General features: G+C 40.7%; 1 protein-coding gene across 1 annotated transcript in view; it reads right to left on the bottom strand.

The window, feature by feature from the left end:
• Window positions 1-1,585: 1,585 nt before the first annotated feature.
• ATAD2 (ATPase family, AAA domain containing 2) overlaps window positions 1,586-17,412 on the bottom strand; it is a 30,463-nt gene continuing 14,636 nt past the window's right edge. The window contains exons 16-28 of the mRNA XM_027645620.1: window positions 16,809-17,123; window positions 15,489-15,594; window positions 13,940-14,123; window positions 12,258-12,443; window positions 10,909-11,044; window positions 10,573-10,769; window positions 8,658-8,817; window positions 8,318-8,440; window positions 8,087-8,227; window positions 6,611-6,961; window positions 5,796-5,920; window positions 3,948-4,076; window positions 1,586-2,486 (exon numbers count right to left, since the gene is read on the bottom strand). Coding sequence (XP_027501421.1) covers window positions 2,448-2,486; window positions 3,948-4,076; window positions 5,796-5,920; window positions 6,611-6,961; window positions 8,087-8,227; window positions 8,318-8,440; window positions 8,658-8,817; window positions 10,573-10,769; window positions 10,909-11,044; window positions 12,258-12,443; window positions 13,940-14,123; window positions 15,489-15,594; window positions 16,809-17,123 — 2,192 coding nt within the window. The 3' untranslated portion in view covers window positions 1,586-2,447. The remainder of the gene's footprint in view (window positions 2,487-3,947; window positions 4,077-5,795; window positions 5,921-6,610; window positions 6,962-8,086; window positions 8,228-8,317; window positions 8,441-8,657; window positions 8,818-10,572; window positions 10,770-10,908; window positions 11,045-12,257; window positions 12,444-13,939; window positions 14,124-15,488; window positions 15,595-16,808; window positions 17,124-17,412) is intronic.

Here is a 17,412-nt window from a genome sequence, read left to right as displayed (position 1 = left end):
CGCCCCGGGGCGGCGGCGCTGTCCCGTCGCCGCCGGGGGAGCGCCTGGGCCGCTCCCGGGGGAAGCGGGGGCGGGCGCAGAGCACCGCCTCCCCGGGGAGCGGGGATCGACCTCCCGCCTTCCGGCGCCGAAAGCCCCCCCAGCGAGCCCCTACCTGCCGGCGCCGCTCCGCCTCGCCCCCTCAGCCCGCGCCGCCGCCCGCCCGCCGCCTGCGCTCACAGCCGCGCCGCCATCTTGCGCTCCACAAACTACTGCACTTCTTTCGGGGCGGGGGGGCGGCGGATGGGCCGGGAGCTCCCAACGCCGCGGCCGCCCGCGCCCTCGCCTCGCCCCGCGGCGCCCACTCGCATCCTCCCGGCGCGGCGCTGCCCCGGGGCGGGAGCGCGGCGAACGCGAGGAGCGCGGCCGCTGCCTCAGCCGCCCTGGCAGCGAGCGGGGGCGGAGCCGCTCCCGCCGCCCCGCCCGTCGGGCGGCGGACACCGGGCGCGGGGGGCTGCCCCGGCCCCGCAGCGCTGCAGCCCTGGGGGCGCCGGCGGCTCCTGGGCCGGGCGGGGAGGAGCGGAGGCGGCAGGGCCAGAGTTCCCGGGCGGCGGCGGTGCCGCCGCAGTCGCTCCTCCGTCGGCAAAGTTCGGCTCCGCGCTCAGCCCTCCCGCCGCGCCCGGGACGGGCTGTCAGGGCAGCGGCGCCTCCAGCCTCGGGAAGGCTCTTCAGCGACTCCAAGCCCTGAGGTGCCGCCGAGGGAGGACACGGCCGCAGGGTCAGAGCCCCAAACGAGAGAAGCGGCTCTGAAGAAAGACAGTCCGCCCCATTCTTTGTTTGTTTGTTTTTGTTTTTTTTTTTTTGTTTTTTTTTTTTTTTTTTTTTTACAGAACTTTAAGAAAGGATACCTTTCTCACTTTAGTACATATAAAATATTTTAGTCAATATTTGGTTTTTACTCTCGCTGCACCCTTTTCAAAAGCGTTTCCATATACTATTTCTTTCATCACTATGTGCTGTGTGCTATGTTTTGGGTCAGATACTAAAATGTGGCCGTTTCCCTGAGAAAGAGAAAAATAAAGATGTGGCTTGTGGGAGCCTTTAACCGTTCACAGCTCGTCATGGAAAATGAAGATCTACAATTGGAAACATTTTTTAAAGATCTGCCTAGGTACAGTATCCTGGTGAGACTACTGAGAGGAAAGCATTTGATCAAAGCTTGGAAGAGCAAAAGTTTCAATCCCAGGAATGTTTCTGCTTCCTCATTTCAACACTGTCACTCCTGTTCCGTTTTCCAAACAGTTCTCTTGGGGAATGCAATCAGCAAACCGCCCCCAGTCACACTGGAAAGCAGTGACAGCAGCCAAGATAGAGATCAAGTTAAGGAAAAGTAACATTAATTCATTTTTTATATTTCCAGTGTAATATATTACATTAAAATTTTCAGTGTAAATTTTCTTTTTCTCCTGAGCTTGCCTTTGTTGTATAACCCATACACCAGGAGTGGAGAGGAAGCTGCTCACATGCACCTCTTCTTTTAAAACCTTAATATCTGTGCTGTGATCAAAATTACTCTGTGATTAAAATAGAGCAGACAACACACCACTAAAAAGAGATTAATTTTTTATTAATACCCAAACAGAGAAAAGAAAATGTGCATAACGAACAAATGTTTGAAGAAATACACTAGAAGGACACAAAAAAAGAACACTATTGACATAGGTAAGAAACCAAACAGAGGGATTGCACATTTCGGTGTTCAGTGTCACCACACGCTGTGTGTGAACAGCAAAGGATCGTGCCACATATTTTATGAGAACAAATTTTTGTAGAAGTTGTGATACAGTGAAACTTGGGTCTCATTTTTTAAAATAACTATCAAATTAACAGATAAATTTTCTTTGCTGGTTTGAGAAGGAATACATCTTCAAATCAGGATATTGCTTAGCTTTTACTGCAATATGTTTATTGCAAACAATATACTCACTTTTATGTAATAAACAGATTTCAATCTCCCCAGGTAACTAGAAAACTATTTACAACTTAATTCAACTACAGGCCACCTGATCAACTAACAAATGATATTAAATGCTTTTCTCCAGCATTAAGATTGCCATTATTACAAACACAACTAAACTTTACCTTAGAAAGTTACAGTAGTAAATCTTGCTTTGTTTCAAGTTAGTTTTTCTTTTAAAGAGAGGTACTGAAATTATTTATTCAGATCTGTGTTCTAAAGGCAATCACAGCAGTACGTCACATAAAAATATACACAGATAGCAGGGAAATATAAAAAAAAAGTCATTAAATTACTTGAGCTTTCTTAATAAATTTTAAGATATATTTGTTTCATATATGTATAAATATATGTGCAGAACTAGTATTTTATTGAGTTATGCAAAGAAAAGAGCATGCAACCAAAAGGAAACATTACAGACTATGTGAAGTCAGGTATCTGAAATCAAGTATCACGGATCACTGAAGGCTGTAATTTCTTTCTTCATTGCCTAAGAAGAAGAAAAGACAAATCAGGAGTCAGTGTGAATACAAGCTTAAGAACCCTATTTGCGTCTCCATCAAAAGAAGGAAGAATCTGTATATATATACAGTAGTTAACAATAATTTAGCTGCTTCTGCCATCACAACATCGTTCTATACCCACTGGCTTCAAACACATCCTCATGCACTCAAAATAGTGTAGGCTGGAAAAAGTGCAGGGATCTGTACCAAGAGGCTATGGATCTCTATCAATGGTGCTTTTAACAATTAGAAAGGAGACAGTTCCCGAAGAGCCACAACTAAAAGCTGTAACTGTTCTTTTCTCAATAAATACTTGTTAAAGTCTCTCTCTTCATACAGTAGAACTTGCTCCTGGACTGACTTGTGGTGTTATTCTGAATAGGAGATATTTTTTTTCATTAAAGCTCAAAGTAAAAGTTGAAAACAAACAAAGAAGTCGAGTCCTATCACAAAAGCACACAAGCCCCAAAGGTAACAAACAAATCCCTTCTCATGCTAAAACATATCATTATTCTAGAAGAAATGGGTGCCTTTATCAGGAATGGCATCCCTGGATCCAAATAATCCTCACTGTTGCACAATCAGAGTGGAGTGTCTGTTCTAACTCTTGGGCATGGAAGAAGTGATCAAGATGACCAGGGCCAAAGAGAAGAGGCTTCCCGATTTTTTTAAGGAAGACTGAGAGACATAAAAAATTTCTTCTATTTCTAGGCACAACCACCTGAAACACAAATGGATTCCAGGACCTTGAAGCTGAAGACTGAATATCCAACCTATCTAAATCAACTCAATACTGGGAATGCCTGACTGGGACCACGGGTTCCTGTGAAATATTTCTGACAAGTTCTGACAAGTCGGAAATCCTCTCTTAGAGGACGAGATTAGAGAATTTGACTCAATAGCATTGTTAAACCATCACAGGCAGGAAGCTCCCCACATATGAAATTAAAGATGCTTGAGCTATGCTAGTTAAAAAGAAAGTCTGGTGAGACTAAAGCCTAGAGTCTCTAATTCTCCTTATGTTTCATAATTAATTTCTTTTCAAGAATGGAATGAATGCTATACAAGTGTTACCAAGTGTGACCATGTTCTCCGCAAGGGGAGAACGAGGAACCGACAGACTGAGAAAAGCACCCTCTTTTCCCAGCCCCCACCCCTGAAAAGGTGCTGGAGCAGAACTAGTGACAGACAGGTCAACTACTTTGAGACAGCTCTCTGAGGGGACCCAGCATCTTAAAGACTTTTCTGGCTGGAACTGCCAACACTGAAGCCAAATGAAACAATGGATAAATGTTTTCCAGACTGAAATGAACAAGTCTTGTAACAGAGGCAACTAAGCAGTAAAGAGTAATGCTAAGTAAGTGTGATGTGCACAGGGCACACATACACATGTGTAACACACACACACATAATAATGGCAGAAAGTGCTCTAAGACAAAAGAAATTACCTTCACTAATTCCTTTTTGTCGCCATCTTCCCGGTGTTGGTAAATGCACTGGCTAAGAACAGCGTATAGTTTTTCCATGCGAAATATACTGACGTTCTCAGTTAGCATGGCGATAGAATGCAACACTTGCTGAAGAAAAAAAATGGATATGAGTTCAGAATAGCACAAGATAAGCTGCAAACAGAAAAGGTAGGACGTGGTACAGGTGCATGGCCAACATCCCACATGAAACTATTTCTAACTGCTGCCATATAGGTGACTGCATGCTCTTCCATGTGTTCAAGTTCTAGGCCTATTACCAAGCAAATAAACTGTTAAAAAAACCCAAAACAACCAAAACCCCAAACAAAAAAAATCATCACAAACAAAACTGAGCAGCTACAGATTGGAGGTTCACCCAGCTTACTGACTGCAGGTGAGTTCCAAAGGTCTTTGGCACAAGTAGTAAGTTTCAATTACACCCATGTTAAGGAAATAAGTTCTCTAAAAGACATATTTCATGACTGTAGCTCTGTCCTCACAGCTGGAACATCTGCAAGGGCTGTACCATACAACTTATCCAGTCGGCAACAACTTAGCACGTGCTATTAGCACCCTGGTTCTAGAGAAACCTGTGTGGATTCTCTACACACACAGGCAGCAGATAGGAACAAGAGCTTCCTCACAATGGGAAGCAGAGGGGCAGGCACCAATCTCTGCTCCCTGATGACCAGTGACAGGACCCAACAGAATGGCATGAAGCTGTGTCTGGGGAGGTTTAGGTTGTATATTAGGAAAAAGTTATTCAGAGAGTGGTTGGGCACTAGAACAGGCTCCCCCGGGAAGTAGCAATGACCCCCAAGCCTGACAGAGTTCGAGAAGTGTTTGGATGATGCTCTCAGTCACATGGTGTGATTCTTGGGGTGTCCTGCGCAGGGTCAGGAGTTGGACTTGATGATCCTTGTGGGTCACTTCCAACTCAGGATATTCTATGATTCTATGAACAAAATCTCATGAAATTTGCTTGCTTAGGAAGCCAGGCTTAAGAAGTTAGTTTCCCTCTTTTCATTCCATTTCTCATCATTGTATGTAAACAGCAGCCTGCCCTGATTTGACCAACCTCCAGGACCTCAACCTATCAATTTCCCAAATCTCCCTCACTGCAGCATCTCCTGAAGAAGGCCAGGTCCTTCTTCTACCCTCTCCAATTCACACAAATGAACTTTGTTTAACCCCATGCAGTTAGGTCCATTTTTGACCCTTTCCCCAGCTGTATCCTAGGATAGCATCTTCTCTCCTACAGGGGACTGGAAAAGCCGTGTGACACTGTACCTGTACGAACGCAAAATTCTAACGCTGAATTTTGAAAGCATTTGAGAAAAAGGAGGTATTAATATTTTATCCAGGATGAGCTTTGGGTCAACTCAAACTTCAGGTTAACTTCAGGTTAAAAGTCATCACTGCTAAAAATCAAGGTCATTTTCCAATTCCTAATAAATGAAAACGTTCAAACAGCAAACCAAAACAATGCCCAATCCATCATAAAAATTGCCAAGACATCAATAATGAACAGTACTAGCAGTGCGTGTCCGTGGGATATTTTAAAATTTAACAAGACTTGTTACATTAAAACTAGGGAGAGAACCCAGTCTCCTGAAATTTAGTTCACCAAAAGCAACAACAGCAGTCTAACCAGCTGTGGAAATAATGGTCATAGTCTATTACAGGTTGAATTATTTCACAAACCATATATCCCTTCCCATAAATTGTTTGAATTTGCATTGGTTAACAACTGATTTCATTTCCAATTCTAAATGTAGCAAGAAAATGTTCTACTTCAGTATTAATAAAATTGAAATTTAGACTTACTTTGAGCTCACAGTAATCCACAAACACGCTCTGTGTGCCAATTTTCACGGCTTTCCTGACACAAGCCAGCTGTTTTTCTTCCACCTGAGAACATCTCGCACGAGTTACACGCTGTACCCATGGATCTGGAACGACACAGATTCCTTAAGCGGGATTTCTCTTTATTTGTAATATATAGTATGAATGAAGTATCCTGTACCTGGAAAAGAGTACTTCTCTGCAATAACAGAGACAGAACTGTTACCATTTTTCACTGATAAATGCTTGACTTTTACATTCTTTCTAGCAAAAGTCACTGCTCCATAAAACCTAGAAACTTGCACACACACAAAAAAAGCACTAGACAAAAAGGCAGGTAAAACCAGGAAAAAAACCAGTCACACTGCCAGTACAGCATTGCACAGTAAAACTCCAAAGTAATTTAGGTTAGGAAACACATCTTACACCGCAAACAATAGTTCATCTCTTCTATTTCACACAGGACTGGGTCCTTACTGCTTGAAGTACAGCTTTTAACTTACACTGCTTATTGCTGGGAAGATCCTCATGCAATAAAAGAAAGCCAACGATTGTTTTTCAATTAGATACCATTTGAAAAACAAAACTGCAGAATCAGAAATCCAGCAGCTGCAGAAAAACACAAGTTTGGCCGGCATAACTCAAAGGGCAGCACCATTATGCAAGAAACACTGTGTCCTGATTTGAGAGAGACGCAGCAGATAGAACAGAATTCAAGAAGGCTAAAACCTAGTAATTGTTATAACCCTCTTCAGGAAGAAAAAGGAGGTAAATGACCTGTTTGACCTTTCACTTACCATTTGAACCTCGATCTTCAGAAGTTCCGGCTTTTTGGCAATCTGGCATTTCACTCTGCTCTCTTAGGTCTGAATGTTCTCTCCTCTTTCCAGAAGGAGATTTAGTCACAAGGAGAACTTTCTCTCTTTCATTTTCTGTCCTGTTTTTCTGTCGTTCTTGAAGTATATTTTCATATTCTTCAATAGGAGCATCCTGGGAGGATGCAAATTCAGTGCAATCTGTGTTAGACTCTTCACTACTCTCTACTTCAGTTTGGTCTTCAGGAATTTTATTCTCTTTATTGAACTGAACATTCCTCTTTGCTGCAATACTCGACTTTCTGTTGTTTTTGCGTTTTCTTCTTGACTTATCTACAAAGAGATACAAGAAAAAGTCATCCAAATCATTACCATATCAGTTCTTCCTTCAAAATCCAGCATCCTCATCTTACTCGACTTACAAGGAAAATGACAAAGGAGCTCAAGTACCATTGTCTGTCTCTCTACGTATGTCTGGAGAAAAAGTTGCAATTTAATGGGATCAATCTGCTACTAGGTGTAAAAAAAAAAAAGTCAGCTACAGAATTTCATGCACAAAACTATCAGCTTCATGCGGTTATGAGCAGAAAATTCTTACTTTAGTTAGGAAGTATTGCTGCAAAGCAAGGTTATTGGGTGACTTAGTATGTGATCTAATACAGCTGAACAACAGAAAAGCATTTGGAGAGGAGTCCTTCTTCAAAATCTCAAAATCTGTAAACTTCAAAAGCTATACATATGTTGGGAAGAGTTGAAAAGACAGTTTTAAAGGAATATGTGCTGGAAAAAAAAAAATTGTCCACAAAGATTTATGTCTCATGGGCTTTCTGATTCAGTTAACCTTGTTCGAAACAAACTTGGTTTTTTGTCTTCCAAAAAACCCCATCATTCTTTGTACTCATGGAGTACCACACAAAGCCTACGGGTCAAGTCAGAGGCAAAATTCCCTGACATGCCAGGAAGACCAGGAAACTTCACACCATGTCATGTGTTTGAACTGAAAGAGATCCTAGGGCCTTTGTTTTTTCATGTCCTTTTCACAGGGAAAGTGAAGAAATAATGATTATTGATCCCCTGTTTTTTAACCTTTCCCCCTTCAATTGAAAATCATGGTAAGAGGGCAGGGAAGGGGAAAACACTGTTGCATGTAACTAAAAACTAGTTAAGTATTCAGAAACTGCCACATACAACATTTTTGACTTCAAGAGGTAGCAATGTAAGAGCCATTCAATGTCAGTTGATCCAGTGCCTTACAATGTCAACCAGCCACTTGAATCTTATAACCACACTGAAGGAATGACCTCTGGATTTATCCCATGTTTTGAAACATATTAATAAATTTAATGCCTCTAGCATGAAGAATCAAGCATCACAGGAACACGTTAGGTCACAAGAACAGAGAATGTAGCAGTCCCTTCAGCACCTTCTCCAAGAAAGTCTGAATAAAACGCATCTTGCCTTTAGAGCAGGGGGTACTGGCATCCACAGGCACTGCTGGCATCTTTGACTTCTCATTACACTTTGGGTCTGTTTTCTTACACACAGAAACAGAGTCCTCCTTTGGCATTACACAGAAGTAAGAGGAAGCACAGTCTGAACCTTGCAATAAATAAGAGAGAGCAAAGAATTGTGTCTTGTGTGGTTGGTTACAAAGTCTTGTCTTGAAATCTTCACTGTCACAAAACATACCTCTTTTCTTCCGAGATTCTTTAATTTCTTGGCAACGTTGTTCAAAATCTTCATCCATTTCTTCCCTCACTATAGAATATGCAGTATCTCTCAAGGCACAAGCTCTGTGCCTAAGGAGACGATCTGAAATTTTTCAGTCAAAAAGCAGCAGTTACTGATCAACATGTCTATCACAATTTCCTAAATAGTTTATTTAATGTTACAGCATTCACAACCTAGCAAGACATTCTCTTTGAGGATGTTTAAAATTATCTAATCCCACATCTACTGTCCACAGATGACATTTATCAACTTACACATTTAAAATTTTTACAAATTAGGGATAAAACCACATCCTCACCTCCAGGATCTTTAACTGGATTGTACTCTAAAGCATTGCTACAGATTAGATCAATGTCTTTTAGAAAATCTCTTGCAGTTGGGTACTGGTGCATGTCAATCTTGGAGAGAACTGTTGATAGGTCCATGGGCTGTTTAATGACAGCATTGTAATCAGGTACCTACAGAGGAAACATAGGTGCTTGTAGATTTAATGCAGTAGCAATGAAGAGTAATTATTTTCATAAAGTCAAGTAAAGGACTTCTTAAAAACCTCAATATGACACATCCAGAGATGCAGAAATTACCCAATTAGTCTCTTGAAAATAGAAGGGCTATTTCACCTGGCTTTGATGAGACAGACTAGAAGACAGGGAAAAAAAAGGCAGGGAGGTCAGAAGCATGTGTGAGGCAGAGAAGGGAACTGGCACCCAGAGAGGTATTCATTTCACTTCCTTTCAGAAAATAACAACAAAGAAATCTCTCAGTAAAGTCACCTGAGAGTCTTTGTTAGCAGCAAGAAAAAGGCTGCAGGAATTTCACCTTTCAAGCACCTGTCCAGGCACCTACTTTAGAATGAGATAACTGGACCCAGAGGTGCCAATTTCTTTATTCAGACCACAAAAGAAGCCTAAAGGGTAGTTTAGATGAGGACATCTATGTTTGTTTAGATTATTCACATCTCAGAAGCTACAAGGAAAGGAAATGACAAGTCAGTGGATGCTTAGGGGAACACACTTTGCTGAAACACGAAGCTATCTCAAAACTACAGATGACTTTGAAGTAGGTGCCCCAGCTTACACTTATTCAATAAAAGTATATAGGAGGATGTGAGAAACTGGATTATTATATTCATTAGTGGCTTGGACCAACTCAAGTGTGTGTGGGGTGGGGGGGGAAAGGGCACACCTTTTTGTGAATGGTGAACCCACCATTTTCTAGACTCATTTAGTTGGATCTAGAGATGGTAGCTATATTCCTCTCTTTCTCTCTCTTTCTTTACTTTTTCTTCACCAACTCTTCTTTTTTAATATTTTGGGCAACTTAGGACCAGATGGGCTGGATTTGCTAAGTTGTACGTGTTAGCATGTGCTAAGTCAACGCTTTGTAGAATGCTTTATTTTGGTTCTATGTTACCCTGTCAACTTTTGCCAAGTTCCCTTATTTTCTAAAGCATACTAGTAAAAGTACCCTCTGAGAAAACGTGTACAGCTTTTCTCCTATGCATTCTCTCTGAGGTGTAAAAGAACCAAGTGCTCTTCTAATATATTTGGAGGGCAGATATTGTTGAAGCCTTGTATATTTTTAAAGTAAAACCCCTTTAGTGAGCTTGTTGCTCAAGACTTGGGGTCTTACAGAGGAATTGAAAAACATACAAGTCCATATGGTTGATCTTATACCAAGGAAAGCTCCCTGAGAATAGAATCTGAAAATTTATTTGGCAAACTGCTGCTTCTACTCCTGTTCTTGCAGAAACTACTGACAGATAATTAAAGAGCTTTAGGCTTTATTAAAACAGCCCTAGAGGTACTGTTTATAGTTACAGAGAAAAAGAAAGATTTCTACTTTTCAGTGCTGTAACACACCTACATATCAAAGCCTTTTCATGAGCAAACTGTATTGGCATTTGGTGTAAATGGCACTTGGACTAGATGATCCTTGTTGGTCCCTTCTAAGGGAAATACTCTCAAGTTTTAAAAAGGTTTTAGAAGGAACACAGGACTTCAGTGAACACTCAAAGACCTTGGAGAGCCCCACGGAGTCAACAAAAGTAAAAGCAAAATTCACTTCCAGTTTCCTGGAAATTCAGAATATTACAGTCCTAAAAACAAAGATAAATCTTCCTAGAAAGAGCACACAAACACCAAGGAACATACACACAGAGAAACTGTGAATACACACGGCTATCATGGTATTGCAGATCAACAATAATTTACCTCCTCTGGGTCAACAGGCTTTGTAAATGCTCTGAAACGTCTATCAATGACCAGTCTGTGCGTCACGTCCCTTAAGTAAATCCTAAGTTCACGCAATGTATCCTCTTCCTGCTCCTCCAGCTGTCTCATTTCTTCCTCTGTCAGCTGTCGAGGCTTAGGTGGTGGTGCTACAGGCAGGACTTCCAATGGCCGCCGAGCTTCAATTAATCAGAAAATTTTAATCAATTGGTGGTATTCAAATACAAATCCATAAAAAATGGCTGATAGAAAATTACCCCCAAAGCAAAATACTGTTAACTTACAGTTAGGAAAATTTTATACTTAGAATATCCTCACCTGCATTGTTTTTTGATGCAGGAGGTTTAGCAGCTTGCTTCATAACTAAGTCTTCAAAAAAACTTCTTCTTTCAGCACAGGTAGGCCACTGGATTTTGAAAACTTCTTCACAGTCATTGTTAAACAATACTTTTATCTAAAGCATGAGGAGAAAAGGTATTTCAGATACAAGGCCACGCAAATTCTTTATATTCTATTTCAACAAGATGAGTACCTTTCTAAATTTAACTGAATATTCATCTGGGTAAACAAGCTATGAAAAGTTATCTTCTTGGCCTTAAAAGGCTAGATTTTCAAAACGTGGCAAATTAAAACACCTGCTCTGAGAAACACCTTCTACAGTTTAGGCTCCGTGAAAAAAAAGGTATGATAAACCACTAAGAAAGGGGTCACATTCACAATCTCCAAGGCTGCTTATTTTGTATTTACCTGCCTTGCTGTCCTTTAGCTTGAATATGGCAACAATAGAGGGAACAGGCAAGGTTCAGCTGACTAGTGCCAGCTTTTTGGTAAGATGGCTTTATAAATTTTATTTTTAATTAATTTAAGTGAAGTGTCCAAAGTTGCATACTTCCAAGATGTACTCCATTTTCTCATCTCTATTACCAGAAGGTACGGAAGGAATTTTATTCCTTAATTTAGAAGGCATTTATTAACAGTATAAAAACTACTGCTACCAAGACAAAATGATCAGAGCAGCATATCCACATTTTGAACACCTTCCTTTAATGAACTCTCAGGTGTTTTTTCTGAGATCACAGTACAGCTTGGGGGGGGGAGCGGTTGTACCACCAGAGAAGTCTAGGAAGCTCAGCTTGTACTCTTACTGAATTTTGTTAAGGAATATAACTAAAACTTGATTTCCAAGCTACTGAGTTGGAATTTGGATCCTAGCTTTCTAGCCTATAAAGAAGTCAAAATTTTTATGAAATTATTTAAATATGAAATGATATTCCATCAGTAACAGTGTGACTACTGTACTTTTTCAGTAAAAACGTTTTCAGAAACCCAATCTTTTTCCTAGCTACATCTCAAGCACCTTATATTCTTCACCAACTACACACCTAACCATATTGAATCACTGAAATGAATGCTTAAGCGAATTTGTACATCTGTCTAATAAGCATGGATGTGTGAGAAGGGTGAAAGAGTTGGGCCAAAGTCAATCTCCTTACTCAGAAAACATTTCAAATGCTTTCACCATTGTTTTGTCTAAGCAGATTTCAAGAGACTGGGTTTGGGTGCCTAAATAATAACAGACAGGTACAGTACTCCAGGCCTCCAGGAGTTATAAATTAACAAGCAAAAAAGGAAGAGTAAAAAAGGAAGAAAAGTATTGATAGAAATACCTCTTCTGGGAGATCTTCGTGTTGCACATCAGACGTTGCAAGGAGCAAAACTGGAGCAAACGTTGGAACGTTCTGCAGTAGTGTCGTAAAAACAGCTCTCACTGTAGGTCCAACAGTCTCCCACCACAAAGGGATTTGTGGGACATACATGATACTTGGTGCTGTTCTTTGAGCTTCTTGCATTAGCTGGTGAAATGAAAGCTTGGTTAAGAAAACTACATCATGTAAAATAGGCTACTACAAAACTATCAGTCAAACTGTCTTATGTAAGAGGAGTACATGATGTCAAAACATCAAGACAAAACAGTAAATGAACAACTTCATAATAAGGTAAAATTTTCACTTTGACAGAAATATAGACATTGCTGTGCAGACAGAAACCAACCCAAATCTCTACCTGATTTTAAAACTACTTAGGTGTAAGATAACTCCTAAAGAGCCTCAGAACTCAGCCAATGTGGTGGTGTACCTGAAAAAACAGGACTAAGCCTTCAGCAAGATGCATTAGCCTGGAGAAATGGCCACACTTGTGACCACAGCATCTTCAGTTCAGAGCAGGCACATACCCAAGACACAGGAGCACAGACTGAACAAACAAAGACCTATGTGAGAAGACAAGGGCTGGCACGGTACAATACACCTGGTTACAATTCATATTTTCAAGCACATTTTCTAAGAGGTGACCAGTCTTTAGCCTGCCTGAAGAGCTAAATCACTCAACTTCTCATTACCAAAGGGTCCACCAGATGAGATGATGTGCTTTGGAAGAGGACAAGCCACTGCTTTCAGATGGCACCTCAGTCACAAAAGACAACATGCATCTACTCCATGAGGGAAGTGCCAACAGTCCTTTCACATAACAAATTTCTCCATGGACCCTATCAGATTAAAAATATTCAGGGAGTTCCTATTGCAAGGTGGGAAGCACATGTGGTATGTCCAGGCAGTGACTAGAGAGGGTAGTTACATGTCCAAAGATCCCACAACAAAAAAGGAATTGTTCCTCCTATGTGACAAACGAGTATCCAGTCATGGAATGTGTCTGTCCTGACTCATACAGTTCCCAAGTGCTGCTACTTGAGTTCAAAATATTTTAATACAAACCGGATTTCCTACCTAAAACTGAAAAGAGGAAAACAGCACTAATCTGCTTATGTTTAATTTTCCTAGTTAAGGAAAGCACACCAGTGTACATGAATTTCTACTGCATGTACTGCAGCAGTAGAAGTTGTATATGTAAAAAAATAAACACTTCTTTTCCCCAAAACCTTGACTGCCCTACAAATATAATAAAAGATAAGGTTTCAGAAAGTGCACGATGCCGTCAGGTTGATGCAGTGCCATCTACTGGGAGCACAGAGCCTTAAGCAGCAATAAAAACTTTCTGGATCCCACCGAGATCAACAGGATTTCTTGCCACAGAGAGGGCTTTATTAGCAGCACCTCCCTTCTTTCTGAGCTGCTAGCAACATCCTCCCTGTTTCATTTCAAATGGAAAACATAGCTATATATAATATCTTTATATGGTATCATTTCATCTAGAAGAGAAGTGGATTTCCAGACAGAAGTAAACATAACAGTACATTCAAGTCAGGCCACCTCCAATAACAATGAATTTTGCTTATTTTACTAGTTTTTATACAGTTCATGAATCCTACAAGAATAAAGAGAAAAACAGATACCTGTGCACATGTTTCTTCCGGGGACGTGGTGCTAACAAACAAAGCAGGCAGGTCTAGTGTATAAACAGGAAACTTTTCCAGAGCATGTATCACTGCAGGTGCCAAATGAAAAGCTTGCCCACACCCTGGATCTTCAACTAATAAGAACCGTGGTCTGAAAGATGTTGGCTGGCAACGAGGATTTCTACAACAGTAAGAAGAAAACACGTTTAAAAACGAGTGATTAATAGGCACACAGATGTTAACTTTTTAAATTGTAAATACGCTTCATGTTCCACCAAATAATAAGCTGGTCTGTGATCAGGAAGACTGTCAAAGCCTATTTTCTCACAAACTGGTACCAAACCTCCGCTGAGAAATCCTGCCAGTCCCCAGCATGTCTGTTACTCCTTTGGCTGGGTTAAGTAACAGCTCTTAAATATCACAGAGGGACTGTCTAGCCAAATACACACATAACAATTGGTCATTAACCTGATATGGAGCAGAAATACAACTCTCTCAGCATAATGCAATCTGGATCTCTTCACTGCCCATACACAACCATTTTCAGTGTGTCTTGACTTTAAATAACTTTGCACCTGTGAAGTGTAGCTAAAATTTGGCCGTACCTCCTGGAGATGGTGGGAAGCACAGAACAGAACAGCATTTCTAAGAAAAAAATTAATGTGGGCACTGAAACATGTTAGCTATATCTGAGAAAGCACACAATTGAATTGGTTAAAATACAGCAATAATAAAATAAAATACATTTATTTTATTTCTTCATTCTAATGTTTTCATCTTCAAATTGCCTATTAATTCCATAATAATCTCACTTTACTAGCATAAAACACACTTGTGAAGAGGGTTATGGTTTCTTCCACCACAATACTGCTGTACCTTTACTTGCTGAAGTCAAAGGTCCTAGAGACCTAACCAAGTTCAGCAGGTCACATCTTCTGGACAGCACAGTTATAGAAAGGGGGCAGAATAACTGACCCACCAGTGACAACAATAATCTACTGCTTCAGCTGTTGGCTTACATGACTGACTTCCAAAATGAAAACATCAAAAGATTAATAACAAACTCAGTAGGGTAAAGGTACAAAATGCAGACATTGTTTCAGTTTCTTTCACAGTGTTTTAACAAACTATTTCTCATTTATATTTATATTTTTTTTCTGCTTCATAATCTGCTACTGGTTTAACAGTCTTAGAAGGCAGAAGGGCAAAAGATGGCTACATAAATCCACAGGGTTTTTTTTAAGCTGAAAGGGCAGACTGCATTTTTTGGGTCTTGAGTCTTTCAAGGAATACCATGGATTAAATCAACATGTTCTTGTAATCTGTGGATCACTCTGATTTAGGAAAATAGGACTGGACCATTCAGTTTGATGAGTCAGGGCAGTGCACTCAGAACATTAGCACCTAGTTGGATCTTTGCACTTATTTCTTGCAAATATTGATCACCCCCTCCCAACTCATCACTTCACCCAGCACCCCTCACAACAAAACAGGTTACAGATCTGACCATCTTAAAAATATAAACATAAAGGGGACAAACACAGACCTGCTAAAAGTGAGGAATTCTGCCTTTTCATGATCCAGCACTTTATGACTTGGCCTCTCTTCAAAAATTGATGGTGATTCCTCATCAGTGTCAGTCACATAATTTCCTAAAACAGGAAGACATGAGATCTTTGTTAACTTTCCTAAATAGTCCAAATCTTGCTCTTGCATTAATACACCTTTGAAATCAGTGCAGGAAACCATTCTCTTGTATTCCATCATTTTAGAGTACACACTGAATGCTATTTTCTGAAAAGTTCATTCTACCACAGACCTAAAGCTGTCCTACATCCCATGATTTGCATAAGGTATTATCTCTCTTTTGACAAAAACTTGAGAGGCTTTTTCCCTTAGAATAAAGATGATTAGGAACAACTACTGTAGTTCATAGACACCTGAAAAACACAATGAGGCCACTTCTTTTTGGAACAGGTTCCCCCACTAGATGTGGAGAAATGAAGTGAACCTGACAGCCCCAGGCTTCCATTTGTCCACGACTAGTCAGCCAGAATACAAAGACCCACCTATCTTCTAATAAGGCTCCTCAAAGATCACCAAAGGAGGAGATAATGGGAGGCAGACAAGAGAGGGGATGCAATTACCCATCCCCCAGCCCCAATGCTTTTATTGTGTTGGTGGGTTTCTGCCTCTCTTTTACCAATGCAAACAATCTACCAACTCTACTGGGAGGATATTCTCCAGGGATTAGCATGGTAACTAAGTATTTCCAGATCTCCATTAATCAAGAGTTTATCAATATTGATTTGTTCTCACCAACTGACAAACTAAACCTAGTCAGGGCTGTCTCAGTCAGGGCCACGAGCTCACTTATGCTATGCAAGCCAAGCCCCAAAGTACATGCTACTAAAATATTCTGATCTCATGTGCAAGTGTACACTGTGACTCACAAATATTTCAGTTAAGGGACCATAATGGCTAAAAGTCATGATAGCTAAAATTGTATTTAGCTTAAACAACTTGTACCATGGTTCTGACATTCTTCAGACAGGACGTAGAACCATTTATGTAACAATACTCTTCTCCCTGCATGTAAGCGTTTATTTGGAAAGAGTTGCTCATATATTAAACTTTTCATCCATCTCTACAAATGATGTGATGTTAGTTACTCTCAGAAACAGGGTGCTCCAGCAGAGAACACGGTTCTCTACTGTATACTGCAAGTCACTCAGAGCTCCCATCCCATGCTGTACAGATATAAAATTAAACTGTCATTATGGTTGAGGGGTTTGTGTATGTTATTGAACAGATTACAAGTTTTTGCATTGGCAGAATTTTAAACAAATGGATGTTATTGTTATACCTTGCTGTTGGTCCTTCTTTAGTGCAAGTTCTGCATGGGGAAATACTCTCTGCAAGCCTCGTAAAATTCTTTCCAATGTATTTTCCAACAGCGGTTTTAAAATAGGTGATAGCGCTCGTCCAGGTGAAGCCACAGCCCTCTGTGAAGCTGGAACAGTTTTCTGCATGGCCATGACAAAATCCTTTGCTGTTATTTTAATCGAAGTGACGTCTAACTGCAGTTTCTCGCTCCTTTCGTATATCTGAGGATACCGGCGGCGCAAAGCACAGAGAGCAGCTTCAGCACACAAGGCTTTAATGTCAGCACCACAGTAGCCTAATAAACAAAACATGAAGCACATGTTGTGTCAGTCTCAGGCAACACCGAAGTCAAGGCCAAGACTGCTAAAGTGCAACACTGGAAGACTTTGCATGCAGCCAAAAATTAAAAGGATAAGCAATAATTTAAAGAATTACTGCACCACAGAGAAGTTTTGTTATGTGGCTCACAGCCTGATATCCTGCACTTAAGCAGCAGCCTCCTACTCAAAACTTTGCTCCTGGGAAAGATGTCCCAAACCCTATCAGTGTTCTGAGAAAAAAAGAAAACTTTGTTTGCTTCCAAG

This window comes from Corapipo altera, unplaced genomic scaffold, assembly GCF_003945725.1.
Source record: "Corapipo altera isolate COAL_440 unplaced genomic scaffold, ASM394572v1 51, whole genome shotgun sequence".
Lineage (NCBI taxonomy): Eukaryota > Metazoa > Chordata > Aves > Passeriformes > Pipridae > Corapipo > Corapipo altera.
This window is presented reverse-complemented; position numbering and strand designations above follow the sequence as displayed.